The following is a 24,523-nucleotide window of genomic DNA, read 5'->3' on the forward strand; positions in this document are numbered from 1 at the left end:
AAAGACTTCATGACAGCAAAACCTGAACCTTAATTTCAGTACCCTTAATCCTATTTTTTATGACTTAGAATGAATGACTTGATACAAATTAACTTTCTTACAGTAGCTTTTCATTATATGGTGTGTGCAAATGTATTAATTATAATAAATACTATCTTCTAATTATCTAATCAGTTGTGCCATTTTTAATTAATTTGGTTATTTCAAAGGAAAAGCATGCTAATACATGGTAAGCATTCTAAGACTCCAACCTGTGATATGTGACTTACATTAAGAACTCTGATCCCACATACTTCTCAAGATTATTAGGCATTGAAAGAGGTTTGTCGCTAAGCAGCGTGATCCTTTGGCATATTTTTCACATACAAGAATGCTCCCTTTATTTTGATTATTTTGTAATTCAGAAAACTTGTGTGATTTTACTACAGAAGAAAAACCAACTAAGTTTTGCACTTTTCAAAATCATTAACGCTTATGAACTGCAGGACTGATGCATTTCTTCACCAGCTGGTTGATTTCTCTTCTCCTCCTATAGACACTACGAGCTGTGGGCAAATCATACATGATATTTTTTGTTGTGGTGATTTTTCTGGGTTCCTTCTATTTGATTAACTTGATTTTGGCTGTGGTTGCCATGGCCTATGAAGAACAAAATCAAGCAACTATTGTTGAAGCAGAGCAGAGGGAGGCAGACTTTAAACTGAAGCTTGAACAACTGCGGAAGCAGCAAGAAGAAGCTCAGGTATTTTCTAACAAGAATCTGGACCTTGGTGCGTTCCTTTGCATGCTATTTGTTAAAACAAAACCAGTAATTAAATTTACATATTTAAAAAATTTAATTCTTTAACATACCTTGCAAATACTGTAGACTGCTTTTAAAATATATAATATATAAAGTATTAATAAATTTCTGAACTGAGAACAGAGAGTAGTATCCAAATCACACTAATAGTTTTAAATGAAGCTCTATTATTTTGGGGTAGTAGCTAGTAAACTGTCATGATGATTTTCCAAATTCTCATCCTAGAAATAATTTCAGTACTTTTCAACCCGTGATTAGAGTGTAAAATATTTTCATCTATAAATTTCTGATTCATTTTTGCTACTTGTGCTGCTACTAGCGAATCAAAGACTGGAAGCAGCTTGAGGAGGCTACTTACAATAAAAGTTAGGATTAGTTTACTAAATTAATACAGACTGAAGTGTCACTCTGTTTAGGTCTTTTGTTTGCTGTTGTCTTCACTCTAATTAATAAATTTAATAATTTTCCAATGTTTTCTAATGAACTTTGTGGCTGTAGATGATGTGGGCTGACTCCATGACACAGATGCTAAGTAGAACGCCATTTGAATTCCATTCATACTACAGAATTTCATTTGTAGCTTTGCACAAATCCAACTACACTGTTTGCTAGAAGTAATTTGATAGTAATCTTAGGAACAAGGGCTATATCCTTCTTTTAAAATGGTGTGATTTATAAAGCATCTTGTTAAATAATTGCTATGGCAGGCAATAGCAGCAGCTGCAGTAGAGATGACTGAGTACAGCTGTGAAAGTGAGAATGCTGCGCCCTCAGATAGTTCTTCAGATGCATCCAAGCTTAGCTCAAAAAGTGCCAAAGAAAGGAGAAATAGAAGGAAGAAAAGAAGGCAGAGAGAGCTCTCTGGAGAAGAGGATGACTTGAAGGATGAGAAGCTTCCAAAATCTGAATCAGATGGCAGTATCAAAAAGAAAGGTTTCCGGTTTTCTTTTGATGGGAACAGACTAACTTATGGGAAGCCATTTACATCACCCCACCAGGTGAGTAATGCAATTGTCATTTTTGGAATTGTGAGATTACTGTCATACACAACAAACTTCACTGCAACATTGCAATGTAAGGCATCAAAGGAGAAATAATGTAGCATTCTCTTAAATACCAACTTACTATTGGTATTATTTTCTAAAGTGTACCTTAAAAAATCTCTCATTTTATTATTTAGGACCTTAACATGCACAGCAGCATTGCGTTTTCCTAGTTAATCTGAAATAGAAATGCCTTCTTAATTCATAAAAGGAAAATTTAAGTATAATGTATAAATTTAGAAGACTAAAGGTCTTGATACCTTTTAAAGTAATGCATGATCTGTGTGGATCATTGGGAGTTTATGGAAACCTTGGTTTTTCTTTTTAAAGCAGAGATTGAAACTACTATGGCCTTATGCATGTTATTTTTTTTTCTCTCCGGTTATTGTTTTAGGCACACTGTAAATTTACCCACTCAGTTGACTTTCATCTGTAATGCATCTTTGAGATCAGCCTGAAGCAGTGTATTAACATTGACAAATTCCTGGGGAATATAAATTACTATTGTTTTTCTTATACATAGACATGCATTTTGTATACTTACAATCTTCAGACCGTCATTTTTTATGTTTCCTTTGCAGTCTTTGCTGAGTGTTCATGGCTCCCTGTTTTCTCCCAGGCCTAGTAGCAGAACAAGTTTTTTCAGTTTTAGAGACGACGGAAGAGAGAGGGGTTCAGAAAATGACTTTGCTGACGATGAGCACAGCACGTTTGAGGACAATTCGAGCAGAAGAGGTTCTCTGTTTCTGCCGCGCAGGCCCAGTGAGCGGCGCAGCAGTAACATCAGCCAGGCCAGCAGGTCATCCAGAAGGCTGACAGTCTTCCCAGTGAATGGGAAGATGCATAGCACCGTGGATTGCAATGGAGTGGTTTCCTTGGTGGAGGGACCAGCAGGTCTCTTGTCTCCTACTGCACAACTTCTGCCAGAGGTGATAATAGATAAACCAACGACTGATGACAATGTAAGAAAGTTATAAATTACTCCAGGTTTCCTGGCCTTTATTGCATGGACAGTGTTTCAGTGAAATTATTGCTTTGAAAATGGATTGGAAGTCATGAATGCTTTTGCAGATCTTACTGTAATTAAATGGGTTTGAAGTTGATTCAGTCAAAAATGAGAGGCTGAAGCATGAAAGAGAGCAAAGCAGTAAGTTTTTACATACCTGGAAAGAAAAGATACGCATACATATGCTTAATGAATCAGATTAGTAATGCTCCATTGCTAAATTTGTTTTAGAGTGCAAAATAGGATGTCCAACTCTAAGCTTCCTGTACATTATTAGATTATTTCAATTCTTTTTTTCTTTATGGTTTTAGCCTCCTTTTAAGTGTATTTTCTGATTCTCTGTCAGTAATATGCATTTGTTCATACATTTGGTATTGTGCAAATATAGCATAGTTTTAAAGATTATGTTGAAATTTTAAAAGTCCTGAAAGCATTTTTTCCTCTTGGGTTTCAAAGACTATCTGAGTTGCTCGCTGCCTAGGCTCATTGTATAATTAAAAAAAAAAAAAAAAAAAAAAAAAAACCCCAAATCATCAAAACATTTTAATTCTGCTTGGTTTTTCCTTTTCCCTCAGTCTGCTTTGGGAATGTAGCACAGACATCTGCATGTTTTTTCCTAAAAATGTTATTTTACTGAAACAGAAATTTCTGTATGTGTCACAGCACCTGAAAGTACATCAGCCAGCTTCCTTGCAGTTATCAGCCAGATGCCTTGCAGTTATAATCTTCTTGCAGTTTATTATATGTTTATTTTCATGCATATATTTAATGGACTGAAAAAAAGTCTACCCATTCAAAAATGTTTCGTAACTGAGATGTGCTCAATACTATAGTTATAACATAGCTTTCATTTTAAAAATAAAATCATATAAAACAAGTATTTATTTTTGGGATCATTTAAGTCAGACCTATGCTGTTTCTTCAGTTGAAATTCCTAAAATAAATCAGACTTGATAATGATTCAATTTAGAAAATACAATTTAAATAAGTTTTGAATGGGTATAGAGATCAAAACTGATCTTTAAAACTTTATTTTATGGAATAGTTGTTGCTGCAGAATCTTCCTAGCATTAAAAACTTGTTAGAAGTATCTTGTGAATGAGCTAGTTTAGAACGGAAATATTGGTAGAGAAAGTATGGAACTGGGAATTGTTTTTACACAAGTTCTGCAAGTCTTGCTTTCTTTTCTTGGCTGTAGCCCCTCCATAATTTATTGGTGTCTAACGTGGAGTAATGTTATTTGAATATAATTGGAAGTGGGATACAGTGGAAGTATGGGAGCTAAGTATCCAAATGTTTTTCTTAATGTTTTAAAAGTATTATATATTAGGAAGTATATAATGAAAATTGTAATTTAAAAAAAATCACAGTATTTCTAAGGTTGAATTTACACACCTTATTTTTTATTTTTTTTTTATAGAGCACAACCACAGAAATAGAAATAAAGAACAGACGTACAAGTTCGTATCAAATACCAATGGAGTTGCTGGAGGATCCTGATTTAAGGGAAAGGGCCATGAGTCTAGCTGATGTTATCACAAATAGAATGGAAGGTGTGTTGTAACTGTAGACACCTGAACTTTCTTGACACACTCTTAGACTTGCTTGGAGGTATTATATCACAATACAAATACAGAAGAGAAAAGATATGTAGCCATTGCAAATACATAAACTGGATAACAGGAAAAAAATGCATGTACATAGTGAAAAAAAAAGGAAGGACTCTGATAAACAGGCTGATGTAAAAAACTCATTGTAATTAAAATGGGTCATATGTATGTGTTTTATGCTAGTTATTCATGCTGAGCAATGCAGTTATTGGAAGAAATGCTTTGTGATACATTTGCCACTAACAATCCCATAAAAATATTAGAGCAAATTCAAGGCCAGGCTTTAGTTAACAAGGAGAAGAAAATTTGTACAAGGATTACTTTGAATAATGGAATGGCTACTAGTGAAAATAATGAAAAAACTTGAATAATTTTCAGAACCCCTTTCAGGCTAAAATTAATGTTATTTTTTTCCTGAAAATAAGTATTTAGACATTTAAGAGAACATTGAAGTTGGAAGTTTTACTGAAAAAAAGATCCCTAATCATAAGTGTGGCTTTTAATGTTTTTTGGGTTTTTTTTTAAGCACAGTCATATGTTACTAAAAACAGACAAGTTTTTAAATTATTTGCTCAGAACACTTGAGGTTTTTCTTTTAGTCTTCTAAAACCTTTTGTATCAGAAACAATAAATTAAGTTCCTGGAAATCTGAGGATATTCTTCCAAGTGTCCTTAGTGGTATGAGGTATAAAGATTAAAACCTGAAAAAGCAGATAAAAAATTACCTCCACATTCTCCAAAACTTGTTCACTATAAATTTCTCTTTTTCTCCAGAACTTGAAGGATCCAGACAAAAATGTCCACCTTGCTGGGATAAGTTTGCCCACACTTTCTTAATTTGGGAGTGTTGTGAGCCCTGGTTAAAAGTAAAGAGTGTAGTTGAATTTATTGTAATGGATCCATTTGTTGATTTGGCTGTCACTATTTGCATAGTTTTAAACACACTATTTATGGCCATGGAACATTATCCAATGACTGAACATTTTGGCACTGTACTTTCAGTGGGAAATCTGGTAAGTCCTTCAATCTATAAAATTTTATACAGTTGGAATCTGGTTTCTCTTTGGAATAGAATTGCTTTTATAATTTTTGTCATCCCATAAAATAAATGTTAAAGGCTTAATTGTACTAAAAATAGTCTAAAAATACTATTTGAAATATGTTGTATATAAGAGTATTTGAGAGATGTTGTATCTTGAAGTTTGACTTCTGTATTACAGCTTCTTCAATGGAGTTTCCAACAGCCAGAGTTTGAATTACATGAAACTGAAAGAAATCTGACATGCTTTTGTTTAGTATTACAAAAATAAGTAGGAGTCAAATAAGATCCTTTTTAGTGAAAGTATCAGTGATAATACAAAAAGAGCTGAATGCTATTTTGGATTATTATTTTTCACTGCTATTTCTATGTGTTGAATTTGTATTTCCTTGAAGACCATTTATTTGATTGGACTGTAACAATTTGGAAGGCAAAGAATGTGTGACTTATTCTAAGAGTATCTGTTGATACATCTGGGTTTTGTTCCTTGATGGACACAGTCTGTAGTTCAGGTTTGGTGACATAGCTTTACTTGGTTTATAACAGCAATAATACAGATCTGCTATACTTCTTAATCTGCTTATTCTAAGTAGTTATTCTGGTGATTATGATCTAGAAAAATAATAAAACAATTTGGTTATTAGAATATGTGACATTCTAATACCTTTTTGTAACATACTCAGACTTAAAGAGTTAAAGTATCAGCATTTAAATTGTATGCTGATATTTTTATCCAATCACTGTTTTCACCTTAACCTGGAATTAGAGATCATTATCTGTAGAAAGTAAATATCTCATGTTGCTGTTTGAAATATATGCAGGATTTCTTTGAGGAAAAGATAGGGAAAATAAATAGATGAGGATCAATGGCTGTTTCAGAGAACTGTCTTGGGATCATGTCTGTCTGTTTTACCCAGGAAACTCCCATTCCTACCTTTCCTGTGTAACGGAGTAGCTTAGCATGTGTGAGTATAAGTGTTCCTTCATGCCAGGAGTTTGTGTGTGCTCCCAGTCAGCCAGTATGACACTGGTATGATTTCAGCAGTTGCTTTCTTCCATTTTGGACTCTGTAGCTCTACATTTTAGAGACTGTAAAATGCTCCTGATTGTTTTGAATTTTTTTCATCTTTCTCATGAAAGATAGTAATTTATGCAGTTTTGTAGATACTGGTGATCATACATCTAGAGTAAATACAATGAGCTTATTTCAGAGGTGGTGTTTGCCTGCTGCTTCCAAAGATATCAGAGGCATTCAGAGTCAGGAAGAAGTTTTACTTAGGCAAGCCTTGGCACCTTTTTTTTGGCCGTTAGAGAAGATAAGCTTACTTGTGAGCTCTTATATAGACCTCATTAGTGGTACATTACTCCAATTTATGACCAATTCATGTTTTCCCACACACCTCTGTTAAAGCTTCCATTCTGACAAGAGTGAGTGTATTATCTTGCTGGGGAAAGTTTCTTTAATTAGATTTAATTTGATAAATGGCAGATATAAGGAGCAAACTGGAGGCCTGATAGGAGTAGCTTATTCTTTGGTATACACAAAATGCGTCTTAGCTTTAACTGATGTTACATATTTATGCTACAGCTCATTTTGATGTTGCTACTTACCTTCTCTGTGGGGCTCAGCTTGTAATAATTTTACTTCGTGGCATCCTTCTGTAAGAGGGGTGTTACTTCTTTCTTCAGTTGTTCCTTATCTGTGGGTTCAACTTCTTCATATTCATCCATAAAGTAACAGTAACATCTTTTTCTTCAGGTTTTTACTGGAATTTTTGCAGCAGAAATGGTTCTCAAGATAATTGCCATGCATCCTTTTAATTATTTCCAAGTTGGCTGGAATATTTTTGATAGTTTTATAGTTACTCTTAGTTTGGTGGAGCTTTTTTTGTCAGACGTGGATGGATTATCCGTTCTCCGATCATTCAGATTGGTAAATAATACATCTGCATTAATTAATGAATTGTGTTTGTATTTCAACTCTATTCATATAAATAAGACACCTTTTAGTATACTTTTTAGTAAGTGACACAGGATAGTCTGCAGGCATGTTTTAAAAATTATTTATCATTGAATACTGTGTGTCATTTTACTGTTCAGGAGTAAATATTCTTTCAAGGGAAAGAGCTGTAATTTTGTTGTAATTGTTTAAACATGAATGAGTAAAGTTCAGTGAAATGTACAATTTGTTTAGTGCATATTGAGAAGTGGAAAACTTTGTAGTCTTGTTGACTTTCATATCTGGAAATAGCAAGAAGGCTAGAGGTGTTCTTTTAAAATGTAGGAATTATAAAATTCATGGGTTTAATGAATTTTAAGAAGATTGATTTTTCTTTTCCCTTAGCAAAAAAAAAATCTTTATTTTATTAGAAAATATTATTATTTTAATATGTTTCTACATGTAATGTCCAAAGTGTATGTGTTCAGAATCCACTGTCTGAACAAATACAACCAGTATGCTTTTCTTTCATGTGGAAAAGAATAGATATGCTCAAACAAACAAACAAACAACACTACCAAAAAAAAAAAAAAACCCAGAGGAAAAAAAAAAAAGAGCAAAGTCTAAAATTTATTACATTTTAAAAGTGTGGGTTTCGTAAAATGCTATGGAAGTTATGGTTGTTCGAATCATGTTGAAATTCCTTCTTTTTGCTGTTGCTGAGAGTCACTAGTTTGTAACAGGCTGTCTTCTCTATAGCATTTTTGTAACTTCTGCAAATAATGCCTGTATTTTTTTCTTCCAGTTGCGAGTTTTCAAATTGGCAAAATCTTGGCCAACTCTAAATATGCTGATTAAGATTATTGGCAACTCAGTGGGGGCTCTGGGGAATCTGACCCTGGTGCTGGCCATCATTGTGTTCATTTTCGCTGTGGTTGGGATGCAGCTCTTTGGGAAGAGCTACAAGGAATGCGTCTGCAAGATCTCCAGTGACTGTGAACTTCCTCGCTGGCACATGCACGACTTTTTCCACTCTTTCCTGATTGTATTCCGAGTGCTGTGTGGAGAATGGATAGAAACCATGTGGGACTGCATGGAGGTTGCAGGCCAAACCATGTGCCTTATTGTTTTCATGATGGTCATGGTGATTGGAAACCTAGTGGTATGTAGCCAAAGTAATTTCACAATTCATTTAGAATATGAAAGGTAAGAGAACCAGTAATTAATTATAAAAGTATTATTAAATATTCTTTTAAAATATGATTTTTATTATTTGGGTTTGTTATGAGTATGGGTTTTGAAATCTTTGTTAGATTTCTGAGCCTATCTGGAGTCCTCGGCTTGGAGGATGACCCCCCGTCAGGGGTCTGGAGTGTAGTTCAGAGATGTGGATGAGAGCGTGCAGCTCAGGGTGTTGTGGGCTACTCCTGCTTACCTAGAGAGGGAGAGAAGAGCAAGGGCACCCTCAGTGTTGGACTTCCAGAGTGGAAGTTTCTTATTTGCAGAAGGGGATATAACAGGGCCTTTTCTCCCTAACCAATTTAGTCATTGCTTCCAATCACACTTAGACAGGTTATTTGGCCTTTTTAAAAATCTTTCTCTGATCTCTCCTGTCTAAATGACTGCTATTGCATTAGTAAGGCTCTGAAATATATGCCATTTTGAGACCCGCTTGCTGCACTGCCAGCATTTTACACAAATGGATTAAGGAAACTTGAATTAGAAGGAAGTTGTTATGGAGAAAAAAATCCCAGCTTCAATTACTTCAGGTTTTCTTTTGCTTCTTCACTTTTTTGCTTGCTATTTCGTGCTTTCTACAGATACTTCTAACATGGCCTGTATTATATCTGCTTTTTTCTTTTTCAGAGGAAAACATCAGATTTGCACTAATTCGTATAAATTTCTCTTTTAAAATGTTTTATTTTTATTTTTTAGCTTGCCAGTATTTAAGACATTAATTGCTCTGCCTATTGGTCCAATTTTCTCATTCTTTCTGTCATTAAACATCTCTGCTTTAAACAATTTTCAGTAGCAGAAGAGATTTTAAATTAGCCATCCTGTAAGTATTCCTTAAGAATAAAATTTCTGAGAGGAATAAGGTAAGTATCTTTAAACCAAGCCAGCCCTGCATCTAGTTGCACAGCCACTTGCTTCAGGATTTTCTACAAGTCTATTGTCTTATAATGAAGAGAACTGTGAAGTTGTTTGATTAAACTCCATAAGTAGTTTTCTAAACCAGAAGATTGAACTTTGTAGACTGAAGTATTCTCCTATGTGAATATTTCCACAGTGTTTGCTATATCCTGATTTTATTCCATAGCTCTTGGAGAAACTCTTACATGAGCAGACATCCCTGCTCTATGTTCAGGGCTGTTTTATCCATTTGTCTTCCTGTGTTTCCAAAACATTTTTTTATCTTCCAAGCTGATGGAAGAGCTGATTAGAAGATTTTAAGAGCTGGTACTCTGCTACTTTGGCATTTGAGTTCCTGGTAACCTCTGGGCTTTTGTAACTGATATATGTTCTATGTTTTGTTGTGCTGTGGAAAAGGATGACTTGGGGATTAAAAGACAGGGTGCATTCTTCATTTTTTAAGTTGCATACAAAAAAATTGTTCGTGTGAGTTTGGACCAGCACGTAGAAAATGTGTTTTCTGCACAGATCAGAGTGCTGCAATTTGCCAGAAAGGTAAACATGTTGAATCTGTTCAGACAGTACAAAAGAATCATTAATTTCTGACCTTCTACAAATATAAGCAATGTAAAGCCACAAACCCCCTCTGTTGAGGTGTAGGGAAACTGTTGTACTTAAAGTGCATTTGCATTTTCTTTACTGTGTACTTTCAGAATCATTACTGTCGATGAAAACACAAAGCCTGTGTTCATAATGAGTTCATAAGAACTGTGTGGATGAGAAATGGAAAAAATCAGCTCTGTTGTCTTCACTTTTTTTTTTTTTTAATTAGGTGCTGAATCTTTTTCTGGCCTTGCTGCTGAGTTCATTTAGTTCGGACAACCTTGCTGCTACAGATGATGATAATGAAATGAACAACTTGCAGATTGCTGTTGCAAGAATTCAGAAGGGAATAGATTATGTGAAGAAAAAAGCAGGTGAATGTGTCCGAAGGTCTTGTTTGGGAAAACAAGCTGCAGTAAACCAAAGAACAGCAACAGATCAGTTGAATGTTGAGAGAAATCATTGCATTTCAAATTCTACCATCACTGAACTAAGGATAGATACAAATTATGGCAAAAATGAAAATGGAATGGCCACTGTTATAGGTGGCAGTGATTATACATCATTCATAAACAACCCAAGCCTTACTGTTACAGTACCAATAGCTGTTGGAGAGTCTGATTTTGAGCGTCTGAATACAGAAGAGTTTAGCAGTGACTCAGATTTGGATGAAAGCAAGGAGGTAAAATTTAAGCATTTTATATTTTAGATGAACAAATTATACTAACTGTATTGTTTCAAGTGTAATTCTTCCTGCTTAGAAATGCAAAGCAATTGTAACTCAAGATTCTTGGACTGTACAGAGAGTGAATAATCTGAAGTGGGAAAGTGGAGTTCAAGAGAGTAGGAAATCCTGGAAGAACTGTATAAATATATGTGAATCCATTTATAAAGACGTTTGTAAAGCAAACTACCAAATTGTTAGTTGAAGAGAGAACTTAGTATATATGTACAGAATAAAGAGTGTCAAAAGACTGGGGTTTTTTTATAATCTTGTAATGTTTTTGTGAGCTAAATTTAAGTAAACTGCTATTTAAAAATATTAGGGAAGATATTAATAAAGAATATTAATACGCTTAAAGGAAAATCAGCATTTCTTTTACTGGATAAACTTTCCAGAGGTGCTGACTCAGGCTAATGAGAGCAGTAGCAACTGTTTTCATATTCTGAAATCAGAATAATGGGGAAAGCCAAGGGAGCAATGTTTGTATTATAATGTGAATGTATCAACTAAAACCTCAAGAAAAAAATAGAATTACTGAATGAAAAAAAATTAATTTCTTTTTTTTTTTTTGAGGAGTTTTAAACCAGTCATTTCTAAGACAACTGCCTCATTTTAAACTGAGTCATCTCTAGGACTGTAGTCATTTGTTAGCAGCTTCAGTCTGAGGGGAAAAGCAAAATCTTGGATTTCAGCAGGATTTTGAAAGACACTAAAAATTCAGATTGCAATCTGTGGCTCGAGCAGGCTGTGTCTGGTAACACCACCTCTGGCACCCGAAGACACGAGGACATAAGTAGAATATCGTCGCTTGTGCAGACAGCTGTACTCCAGTCTGGATTCTTTGTCTGGATTGTTTTGGTTTTTTGGTGGGTTTGGGGTTTTGTTTGTTTGGTTTTTGTTTTCTTTTCTTTTCTTTTCTTTTTTTTTGTGCGTGTGTGGTTGGTTTTTGGGCATTCAGTTGATGAATCTGGGAGATTTTTGACTGGTTGTGGGCATGTTAGGTTTTCAGGTGTTTTGTTTTGAACTGGAAGTTAATTTGCCAGTATTACTTCCAAAGTTAAGAAAATAAGTTTGTTCCTGGGAAGTATAGTGAAATTAAATTTAGAAAGGTGTAATAAAGTACTCTTCAGGTGTTTCTTTTATTGCAGAGTACAGTGTTCAGTGGTATTACACTAATTTTTGTTATTTCAGTAGCTTGTTTCTTGATCCTTGATTTGTTCCATCTACTTTTTGGAGATTGTGTTACTGCAGACATTACATTGACCACTCAGTTGAGAAGACTGTAGATTACTAAGAGGCTTCTTTAAAGCAAAGCAGACAGTATTATTAACCCATTTAAAATAGAAACTGCTCTATGTAATAGAGCTATAATGTTTGCTGAATAGCTACTACAACTTTTACATATTATCTGACTGAAGGATACTGTATTTCTTAGTGTTTTAATAAAACTTGGGTTTTCTGGAAGGAGTATTTAATGAATCCAGATTATTTAACTTTAAATCTACCTCTTGCCTGTAAATTAGCCTTCAGTTGAAGACACCTGTTTCTTCAGTATTTTATATTTTAGAACTGAGTGACAAAATCTCTGCCTTCTTAGCTCTGATATTCAAGATGATCCATAAGCACCAGCCGTTCATAAGATACTGTTACCTAGTATCAGTTTTGACTTCTCACATTTGGAAAACTGGCTGAGAGTTGGCAACCACAGGAGATACATAAACTAACAAAACCCCCCCTTATTTCGTGTACATTCGTTCAGAGTCAGTAGGGAAATTGTTCATTATTTCATGAATCCTTGAGAAGCCATTGCGAAGAAGTGAGATCAGATTTATACCAGAAGACAAACTGAGGAACTTACAGGTTTATTGCTAAGCATGAGGTTTTGTTTCTCATTGCTATGTTTGCTACAATCCATAATGCACCTTGAAGTGTTTGAAATTCTTTAAAAACCATTCAGTTAAATATTTAAAGATGCTGTGAAAAATTTCTTATGCAGAAGTTTCCATTTTTAACATGGTATGATTTACTTTTTGTTTTGACTGCAGCTCTTTTCTGAAATAAAGGACCTAGATGTATCCTAATTAGCATCTAGTGAAGACCAGGAATAACCTTGAAAATTAAATTCAAGGAGAAATATATTTCTGTTGTTTTAAATGTCTAGTTAATACCACTTAAAGGATACCTAAAGCTGAAATAGTGTGGGTATTTTCTTTTTTTTTTTTTTTTTTCCAAAGGAGAAGGATTTGAGGGTGATGGATTTTTGGTGGTGGTTTGGGTTTTTGTTTGTGGGGTGTTATTTATGTTCAGGCCCAAGTGCAGTATACATCTACGAGCTTTGGATGTTCTGCTAATCTTACCTCTTCCATTATATATTTGGATATGCCTAAAGCTTTAATCCACACCTAAAAATGTTATGTTCTGCCAATGTGTGACATATCTAGAAAACACATATTTTAAGTAAGCAGGAATCCACACTTCTGTTTCCAGTACTCAAGCAACCTCAAGGTACCATATTTTAATTTCATTGCGTACCATTTTCTCACAGGAGTAAAATCAAGCTGGATCAGTCAAGACTGGTGCTTTTAAACCAGGCAGAGCAACGTGTCAGCATGTTTGCACAGGTTACCTAAACAAATCATACATATTTGATCACTTCTGAGATTGATTGGCCTGCATGCTACTCAGCTCCAGTATCTTTTCCCCCATATGTTGCAATGTAGCGGGAACATGCGCAGCGCTCTGTAAGCTGGGTCCCACGAGTCACATCACAGCATGACCGAGGGCAACACCCACACTTCTCTCCTTGTTACATCCTTGGTATTTTCTGTACTATTTCCGTGACATAACATGCATGCTTTTTAAGTTTTATTATTGTTAACTGAATGATTAAGCATCAACACTTTTCAAGATTAAAAGAGGTTAACAACCTATGATTTTATGACAATGGAAAGGTTGTCCTCACTTGGTGTTTTCTGTTCATCTGTTGTACTATGTTTTTAGCTGTCATGTAGTTATGAACATTTTCTGATCATGTTCATTTGACCAATGCCTCTGTAATATTACATATATACAGCTACTTGTATGCTAAAATGTTTATATCTTTTATAGAAATAGTTTTGTGTTTGTTCACAACATTTTTGTAATTCACATTTCAGTTTTCTTATATAAACGAAGCTAAAATATAGGATGACAGATGCACTCCTAGGAACAATCAAATGTATTTTTTTATACATATGCATAGTTCCTTTGAATATAGATATAATGATTTAGTTATAGTCTAGTCATGAAGTTTATATATGTCTGCAAGGTTGGAAGATAGGGAATCATTTATGTAAGTTTTGTTCTTCAGCCTAAGTAATTGTTTCTTTGTGAATATAATCCAGTTGCTTTATTTTTATAAAGACAAACATAAAACATTAATTAAAATTTCTATGCAGGTGTCTAAATAAATCTGGATCGTTTAACACTATATAAATAAGGATGTTTAAACAAGAAAGAAATATAAAATAGGAAAACTTGGGATAAGGATCAAATGAAGACAATTTTTAAAAAGACAAAATAGGAACTACTACACTCCCAAACCTCTAAATTCAGAAACTGTAGAACCATAAAATTTACAAAGTTTTTTATTTAGCTTAATTGTACCAAGATATGCATTTCTTATTCCTGATGATCTCTTCTCTATAGTTTGACAGTTCTGTTCTTTACCACTGGGATAATCTTTTTGCAAATGCAACTTTTACTTGTGTGGATTTGTTGGAGAATCATTATATTCCATGTATTCTTTTGTACTGTATTACGAATTGGCAGTATTTAGGTCTCTCTTGTGTGTCCGAGGGGACGGTAAACAGTTCAGAAGGAATGGAAAAATACCTTTCTGGGGATTTTTGGAAGCTATTTTCAAAAAGGCACTTTAGTAGGGAAGAGTAGAATGGTAATATCCCATCCTAGTGATCCCAGGTATGAGGAGATGAGTCTTTTGATGGATATTGATTATGTGACACTGCTCCTAACCCAGGCTTCTGCTTACATGAGTCTAGACAAGCATAGAGCAGCATGCAAACCAGTAAATGTGAGCTTCCAGTCATTTGACTGAAAAATATACAAATCTTTTTCATTTGGGTGTCACTTTGTCTTACTTACCCTTCCCTGCATAATAAGGCAATACTTTTTTCTAATAGATATGTGTGCCAATTATTTTTAAGTTAATCCATTCAATCCAGTGCTTCGTGTTCGTACAATGTGGCCTTCTTACCTCTGTTTAATAAACTGGGGCCCTGGAAGTTGAAGGATGAACATTTCTGTCTTTCCTAAAAGTTCTCTCCCTGGAGTGGTTCCCCAGATCAGTTAGACTTCTACAAAGACTTCTGTTGTAAATAGCAAAGACACTAACTTTCTATTTTTTAATTAGAGGGAGAAACTCTTCTGTGCATATTGATTTTTACAATCACTTTTTTTGTTATTGTTGTTGTTTGATACCTGCATCTTAGTGAAAAGTGTGAGCCCCTCACATAAAGAAGAGAACCAATATTTAATTAAATCTGTAACTCTTCAAGCAGTAGGATTATACTCTATACCATCTGTAGGAGAAAGAGGAGACCAGACTACCTGGTTTATATGAAAATAGTTCATGGAATCTCTAGTTTTATTTCTAGAGTAAAGAAAATTGCCTTTTGTAATTAAAAATAAATTTTTAAAAGCTTTAATCTCTGATTCTTCTACCATGAGTTATATGAAATATATAACTTCATGTTCTAAACACATTGATTCTTTTCAGTTACTTTTGTGTTTGTGGTTGTTCCTCTTTTATACTTTCATTTGAATTAATGTCATTTGCTAAGCTAATAGTTCAAATTATTTAGGGTACTTCACATTGTTTCAAATTTTTATTAATGATATGACACAAAACTTCTTTATTCTTAAAAAGTATATATTTTAAAAATAATAATTTGACTTATTTGACTTATTTAATTAAATTTTTTAGTTTACTCACCACCACTGCAACATTTTGCAATATATATGCTATGTCATGGAATGATGAAAGCAGCATAATAATAGAATTGTGGAGGGCATATTGTGCTATCCCTGGGTTCAGTAGAAGTAATGGTAGGAAACGTTGTTTGCTGTGAATATTGCTATTTTGAAATTGTTGCTAAAACAGAAAATACATCTTTACTGTAAACATTAGTAATATGGGAGTTCTATTCCAGATAATCAGTTTGTAAAGTAATAGGAAAGTAGGCAATATAACAAAACCATTTTTAATTAAAGTTAATGCAGAATACTGGGTTACTTATTGTTATCATATTACATATCTGTCTTCTTTCACAAACATAAAGAAATAGTTTATTGCCAAAAATAATCTTGTCCTTTCACATTTTACAATTGAGGTGTAAGTACAATTCGATTGGGTAGTAACTTGTCTGCATTTATCTCTTAAATATCTCTTAATCATAAAAATCTAGCTAAATTGGTAAAAGTGGTAATGATTTGACAAAACTGAGGTTGTTTTATAAATTGTGCTTACATCATTCCCTACAGACATTAACTTGTGTGACTTCATTACTGATGTTATATAGTTCTTGATAATAACATTGTAAAATGTCAGAGAATGCTGTCACCAAAACTACTCCGATTTAGTTTGGTACTCATACTTTACTTAAGTGTACAGGACACCACATCTTCCCTTAAAATCTCCACATCTCTGCAATACATAGGCAGATTACAAAATAATATAATAAGGCTTATTCCTGTATTGGAATGGGGGTGGGGGGTTGTGTGTGTGTGTTTGTTTTTATGTTTGGGGATCATTTTAATAATGTGACTTATGTAATATTAATTATTAAAAAAAAACCCAAAAAACCCCAAAAATTATTTCTGGGTGTTGACTGTACAGGTATGTGTACCAGAGTAATGGGTAGTTTCAGAATGCACAGTGTACTACATATGTGCATTGGCAAAAAGAATGCAAATTAATGCCAGTTGAAATGTATAAGAAAGTAATAGTAGAAAGCAAAGTAAATAGAATATGTATCAGCAAATCAACTTGGTAACAGTTAACTTTCTAGAAATTCTGAAATTCCATTAAAGATTCCATGATGTACTGTGCAATTTCTAGATAGAAAGTGGACAATTTATGCACATTTCAACAGCATTGACTGCTACGTGTGGGTGTTTTTTTGTATTTCTGGTGAAAAATATTGTTCTTATTACTGGCACATGGTGTTGCATGCTTAGTTAATTACACTTCTAAAAATATAAATATCAATAAAGTAAAAATATCATTGAATTTTATTTTCAGAAGCTAGATTTTTCCAGCTCATCAGAAGGAAGTACAGTTAATTTAGCTGTCCTTGGAGAAGAAAAAAGTGAAACTGAACCAGAAAAAGCATCAGAACTACAAGCATGCTTTACAGAAGGTATGGAAATAAAATTTGGGCCTAGCAATTACATTTTGCTTGTTTGCAACAAACATTGGAAGTTCAAGGAAGCTATTTGCTACAGCAGTCCTGCATCCTAATTCATCAAGTCTTAGGGTATAATTAATTTTGCCTGTTGTAGATAGCAATACCAACATCTATGAAGTAATTTGTTAAAGCAAAGTTCAATATGTGTGTATGTAATAATTCATAACATTTTAAAATAATCACTAGGCACAATTCTATAAACTTATTCTCAGCAGACAGTAATTCTGTTGATATAAATTACTTTGTCAGTAGTGAAATCTGCAAGATCAAGCCCTACACTAGGCTCACTTCACTGAGAAATTTAAAAGGGAATAATGTGATTAATCACTTCCTAGTGCTAGAAAGCAATCCAGTGGGTGATTCAGATTATCCACCATTATTCAATGGAGAGTTTGACTCAAACAATAAGCTTATTTTGTTGACATTGCAGCATTAATGGGGGAGAGTATCTATAAGTATACTGTGGGTTAAAACAGGTAGATGACATCCTATGTATCTATTTAAAGAAGTCATAACAGCATACTTGTATGTCCTTAAATGTTTTGATTTATTTTAGTTCTGAATAGCTACATCTTCTGGGGGACTATTGAAATTTACTATGTAGGAAAGAATTTCTGGGTTTTTGTGATATTATGGATCTAAATTTCCGTTTAAATCATGAGTAAAATAATTCAGAACAAAATATGGTCCAGGATTAACTCTCCTATCCTGTCCATATTTTTTAGATACTGTTTTGCAGACATCTTTGATTTCGGCTAGGACTTTTGTCCTTTGAAGTATTATTTTACTGGTCTTTATAAAACCAGACTTTTTGGTCAATGTGGGGCTGAATTGACTAAATCAAGTTCTTAATTTAAAAAATCCAACAAAAAAAAGCACCTTTCTCAAATAATTTGACAATATATTAAAATTCTTCCTTATCCTTGTGTTATGTGATACCAATTCCTTCTTGGGCATAAGATTCATATTTTCATAATGTAAATATTTTGAGTGGTTGAAGGTAAGATAGCTCATGTTTTTCATAGTGGTAGCTGTTTTAGCTGAGATGATGAAATACAGTGTAACTTATTTGTAACATATTAACTTAATGACACAACGGGAAAACCAGAATGCCTTTGGGATCCATTTAAGTCACATCCACTTGGTTTTGTTTCTATGTGAGTAGTAATTTTTAAAGAATTAAGGAGGCTACTCTTGGCTAGGCAGTTACTGAGATTCATTGCTAACAATGCCTTGAGGCCCCATGATAAAGTAGGGAGCTCTCCAGTGTGAGGCAGATTTCTGTGGACAGTTGCCACAGATCTGTATCACACTGGAAAAGCTCTCATTATCTCCTGTTAAAACATTTCTTTATGTAAAGAGTTATCCTTTGTCAGCCCTTGGAGCATCAGTTGTGCCTCAGCATAGTAAAAATAATATTTATGTCTGATTTATTTGAAACTTTTCTAAAAGGCAAAATTTTTCTTAAAAGAAGAAACTTGTGTAGTCTTAAGCATGTGTAAGTTGCTATGTATGCTCTTTGTTTCTACTCCTTCACAATTTGCATATATTCTTTAATTATCTGTATATAAACTGAATAATAGATATTTTTAAATGTGTTTGTAAATGAAAACTAGCTCAGTTAGATGACTGTCCTTTACTATAAGCTTGATGTTGCATCAGAGTAGAGAAAAAATTGTGTACACTCAAGTTTTCCTACATCCGGAGTATAGAATTGAAAAGGTAAGTAGCATAAGTAGCATGAAGTAGTTTGAACTTCATGAAACAGGAGCTAGCTAAGAAGGATTTTGTTTTTCAGGATAATGAAAATTCTACCATATAACAGTTTCTTAATTTTTGTGCTATTAGGCTGTGTACGGAAGTTTAAATGCTGTAAAGGCAGTACGGAGAGCACAAAAGGAAGAATCTGGTGGAACCTTCGAAAAACCTGTTACAAGATAGTAGAGCACAACTGGTTTGAATCATTCATTGTCTTCATGATTCTTCTCAGCAGTGGTGCTCTGGTAAGTAGAGCTTGCACCCACAGACATAGTAACTATAAAAATGTTTTATCTAAGTGTAGTATTATAACACATGTATTCCTTAAGAATAAAACACAAAGTTGTCTTTTAAGAGAACTTGGAACTAAATTCCCAGAATATTTTGAGTATTACATTTAAATTACATTACATTAAAATTCTGATGAATGCTAGGTGATGTGTGTGTTTAGGAAAAGGATTACGCTAAAAATCTTGTTTAAGAAATTATAAAAATAATGAAAATGGAAATGTGTGCATGAAACAATTGTTCTACTTCAAATTAAAATTGTCCCCAAAAGCAGATACTGAATTCATCATATTAGTTAATTTTTTGCTACAGTTTTAGTTACTGTATTTCTGGACTGTTACATAGGAATACTTGAATTTCTTTTTACTATTCTTAATTACATTTAGTGCTTCACATATTGTGGTTCATTTTGGTTGCTGATTGACATAGGATTTGCTATATATTGTCTTGGGCTCTGCTTCAGCACCTAAAGCACCACATACGTCTCTCCCTTCCTCCCTGACCTTGGTGTTGGCAAGGTAGTTTCTCTCACTTTTTTCCTTCAGTGCTCATACTGCCATGCAGTGCTTTGCCCTTTCTTAAATGTTTTCCCAGAGGCACCAACAGCTTCATTGTTGTGCCCAGCTATTTCCTGTGTGGGGTCAATGGTGGAGCTGGCACAAAGCAGTCTCCTGGTCTCTTCTCGCAGTGGCCACATCTGCGGCCTCCCTCTACTAAAACCTTGCCATCAGCACCTAAGATAGGAATTCACTAGAGATAATCAACATAAAATCTGGTCTCTTGTTAATTGAAGTTGATGCAATAATGAAAGTGGCTTCTGACAGAACCTGGCTGGGCTTTTCAGAATGAAAAATTATAATTCTGTGTTGACTATTATTGAAATTTCTAAAAATATTTTAGGCAACCTCAGACTTTATATTGTAATTCCATTTTCAGGCAATAATAAAATTTAAAATGCAGAAAGAGTATCATTATAATTTCTGTTCTTTTGGTTTTTCAAGGTAAAACATCTAAAGTTGAAAGTGATTTTACTTATCTGTTTTCATTTAGTTCTGACTTAATTTGTAATTTTCAAAGACTTTTCAATATCTGACCTATATGTATGTAACCCATTGTTTACAGGCTTTTGAAGATATATATATTGAACAGCGCAAGACTATAAAAACCCTTCTGGACTATGCTGATAAAATCTTTACATATGTCTTTATTCTGGAAATGGTGCTAAAATGGGTAGCCTATGGTTTTCAGACTTACTTCACTAATGCTTGGTGCTGGCTGGACTTCCTGATTGTCGATGTAGGTACTATGCTTTCTAAGTAGTCTGTTTCTGTTGTTTAGGCAGGTCATTTTATATGAGTTCAATCTGATAGAGATACATGCAGTGAATAATATAAATTTGGTTTAAAGGAATGGAAAATTACATACTGGTGAATAAGATCCTGCTGCAATTATCCAGTGTGTAACTAAATCTGCCTTTGTACTGTGTTCTGTGTTGTACTGTGCGGGTCCCAGCTGTGAGGGAACACTCACAGATTTGACTTCAGTCTGCTGGATGTGGCAGCAGAGAGCAAGGAGGACGCAGATGCAAGAAAGGAAAGGGAAATTTAAGTGAGCACTTGGGGTAGGGCATTTGATCCTGTGGTTAATGGGGCATTGATGAAGAACTGCAGGGGAGAATTGTTTTTCAACAGTAACATTAAAAGCTAGTGTTGACATTGCACTCCAAAGAAACTAAATTAGTGACATTGCATGATATGATCATTGAAAGGAGTTCTTTTTGTGAATATGTTGGACTAGAAATTCAAGTGGACAAAAGAAAAATCTGTTGATTGGATGGTATCTGGAATCTAGGACAGAAATTTTGTCCCCTACCAGTAGGACTGAAACTTACCTAATGCTCTTTTTAAAGTTGGTTTTTTGGAAGGAAAGTTACAAGTGGTGTTTGTTATTTGTCTTCTTCATTTAACTGTGCTTCTCTTTTCAGTGAATCCCCATTCTTAGCAAATGAACTAACTCAGTGACATGAGGAAATATGTGATATGTTTTTTCTGGGATATGCAGTTTACTGCTTTTTACTTTTATGGCCTCTCCATTTCTTCTGTTGTGAACTCCCAGTTAATACTTACACCAAGAATAAAGTCAACATATTCCCACAACAGATGTACTGACCTGTAAGAAACTTAGCAAGTATCAAGGCCCTCCCCTAAGACTAAATTTTCCAAAACAAGATAACCTTAGCACATGAAAGGAAAAAAAGTTACGATTGTCTTTGAATTAAGCTGAATATATAATTTTTGTATATTTGCTTTCTTTGTGAATGCTACAGCATTCTGATTTTTCTTTATTATAACTTAAGTGTTAAGTGAAAAATTATGACAATTATATAATCAATGGGAAATCAGCAGCAATCATCTAGATAGATTCTGTCACCTTTGCATAAAATTGTTGATGCCATGTTTTAGACTCTTTTCATATTGTGAATAACAAGACACTATGTTTCCAGAAGCTTGGGATACATAAATCTTGACATTTCTTTCCATTACATTGGTCATTGGTAAAAAAGAAAATTAAACAGAAATAAATAAATCTATTACTATTTAAGGAGTATTCAGATTTAATGTCTGTGTACAAGCCTGTATTGGGAAATGCTGATCTTGAATTGAGTTTCAAGATAATTCTTCTGATTAGGCATACCATATATCCATGTGGATAGGTAGGGGCTCTTCATTTTTCAGCAATTTCAGTGCTTTCATGTAGCCATCTTAATCTTTTGATTAGAGTGTCTGCATTTTGTGGTCCTGTAGCAGCAGATTATATAACAATTCATGCTGGGAGGCACCATTGGCAGTTTTCCATTTGCTGTAATCTCAAGGTTAGACTAGACAGCTCAGGCTGATACTCTGTTTTGAATGGAGAATGCCTTACTTAGCAATGCTTTTCCAGTGTTTGACCTCCTGTACTGTAAACCCACTCCTTCCCACCCCTAAAGACGTGGTGGTCTGGTTAGCTTTTTCTGACATTATTGCCAGACTTACTTGTTATTGTTTTCAGCCAGTAACAAGAAATATTAATTCTTTCTCTTCCTGCTGGTTTAGCATGCAGGTGCTGCCCTCAACTGCTTAAATAGATCTTTATCTTTCTGTCTTATGCCTTTATTCAGCTAAACATTGAACAAATTTGCCATACCAGTACCAGTCAAGTTAAATTATCACTGTGAGACATTTTACAGAATCTTTTCAGGCAAACTGTTCTGTACCTAGCAGCCTAAACTCTCCAGCTGTTCCCTGTTTGGGAAAGAACTTATGGTATACAGATAGACGTTCTTACCCATTGTGTTGTTTACAGTTATTTCAGAAACAGATTATTAGCCCTGAAACAAATAAAAATGCTCATTTTGCTCAGCTTTCCATGTGCAATTACAAATGGTATCACAGAGAAGAGCAAAAATGGGATTGTTTAGTATTTGGCAGCTTGCTTGAGCTACCCTTAGAGGAAAGAAATCTGCAGAAGACTTCCTTGCGTAAACACAACAGGAGATAGCCATCTGGAGTGGGAGGCTCAGTGAGGACACAAGTCATTGACTTCCAGTGGAAAACAGCAGGAAAATCAACTTTTGAGCTGTTAATCCAGCTGTACTGAAGGTTTCAAAAATTCTTGTGGATTAAACCCTTTCTTCCACAAAAGTAGGCACATTAGTTGTCCAAAATACAAACAATTTGAAAAATCCAAAGATTTTTACAGCTTGTGATAACAGTGTGCTTTTGTGCAATTATACTGTTTGGTAGCTACAAGAACAGAAAGTTGAAATGAAGCTGAGGTTGGGATTCTGTCTCATGTGCATCATTACAGGATGTTTTTTAATATTTCCCCTTCTTTTTTTGCAAAACAGCTTTTGGATTTTCTAATTTTCTAATGTTATATTTAGGATATCTATGTGTAGAAGCCAATTTATAACTGGTATCACAGGTTGTCCAAACCACAATCAAACACATGGAGGGAGAGGAAATTACTTATTTAAAAAAAAATAAAAATGTAAATACACACATAGTCCAATACAATCCACAGATAGTATTATGGATTAAAGTATATTTTTGTTCAAACTGTTCTGAAATTTACATGCAGTATTCGACTAATTTTTTCTTTTCTTTTTTCTTTTTCTTCTTTTTCTTTTTTAATTTATTTTCACTGAAAGATTAGGGACCTTGTGAAATTTTTTTCCCAATATTCAGATGAAAATTTTACCCCTCAAGGCATTTCTATTTTGAAGCTGTTTAAAAAAGAAAAGTACTTTTGTTTTGTTTTGTTTCCTCTAGGTCTCGTTGGTTAGCTTAGTAGCTACTGCCCTTGATTTCTCAGAATTTGGTGCAATTAAATCGCTCCGAACATTAAGAGCTTTGAGACCTCTAAGAGCTTTGTCACGCTTTGAAGGCATGAGGGTAAGGAAAAAAAAAGAGGAACAATGTGTAAAACAAATCCCTAAAAGTATGCCAAATTATAAAAGCACGGAAGAGCACTAATTGAATGTCTGTTAGTAAGGCCAATAGTAGCATGTTTGGTTATATGACATGCCTTACTCCTTTTCTATTTGCATTACTTCAGTGTAATGTAATGTTTTACATTAAATCATCTTCTAGATTAAAAAAAAAAATAACCCTTGTGTTGTTTTTAATTTTTTTTTCTGTGTTTATTGACTAGGTGGTTGTGAATGCTCTTACTGGAGCAATCCCATCCATTATGAACGTACTTCTGGTTTGTCTTACATTCTGGCTAATTTTCAGCATTATGGGAGTAAACTTGTTTGCTGGCAAGTTCTATTACTGTGTTAACACCACAAATGGTGTGATGTTCACACCAGAGCAAGTCAGTAATAAAAGTATGTGTGAAAATATGAGCAGAACTACTGGAGGTGTTCGGTGGAAAAATGTGAAAGTAAACTTTGATAATGTTGCAATTGGCTATCTTTCTCTGCTTCAAGTGGTAAGTGCATAAATTTTCCAGCTTTAGTTTTAGTTGTGGTATCATTTAATTCCATCATTTTCAATGTTATTTTAAAATAAATAAATAGATATGGATTTGACTGTATAATTTTGTTCTATGGAGCTAATTCATGT

The 24,523-nt window shown here is 34.1% G+C and overlaps 1 protein-coding gene across 1 annotated transcript in view; it reads left to right on the forward strand.

Annotated features, from left to right (window-relative positions):
• The window catches only part of LOC128790603 (sodium channel protein type 2 subunit alpha-like), a 45,300-nt gene that overhangs the window by 11,307 nt on the left and 9,470 nt on the right, over positions 1 to 24,523 (forward strand). The window contains exons 9-21 of the mRNA XM_053947493.1: positions 536 to 742; positions 1,510 to 1,800; positions 2,427 to 2,807; positions 4,272 to 4,404; positions 5,236 to 5,474; positions 7,260 to 7,433; positions 8,245 to 8,601; positions 10,405 to 10,857; positions 17,201 to 17,318; positions 19,215 to 19,369; positions 20,535 to 20,708; positions 23,726 to 23,848; positions 24,108 to 24,389. Coding sequence (XP_053803468.1) covers positions 536 to 742; positions 1,510 to 1,800; positions 2,427 to 2,807; positions 4,272 to 4,404; positions 5,236 to 5,474; positions 7,260 to 7,433; positions 8,245 to 8,601; positions 10,405 to 10,857; positions 17,201 to 17,318; positions 19,215 to 19,369; positions 20,535 to 20,708; positions 23,726 to 23,848; positions 24,108 to 24,389 — 3,087 coding nt within the window. The remainder of the gene's footprint in view (positions 1 to 535; positions 743 to 1,509; positions 1,801 to 2,426; positions 2,808 to 4,271; positions 4,405 to 5,235; positions 5,475 to 7,259; positions 7,434 to 8,244; positions 8,602 to 10,404; positions 10,858 to 17,200; positions 17,319 to 19,214; positions 19,370 to 20,534; positions 20,709 to 23,725; positions 23,849 to 24,107; positions 24,390 to 24,523) is intronic.

This window comes from Vidua chalybeata, chromosome 7, assembly GCF_026979565.1.
Source record: "Vidua chalybeata isolate OUT-0048 chromosome 7, bVidCha1 merged haplotype, whole genome shotgun sequence".
NCBI classification, from domain to species: Eukaryota; Metazoa; Chordata; class Aves; order Passeriformes; family Viduidae; genus Vidua; species Vidua chalybeata.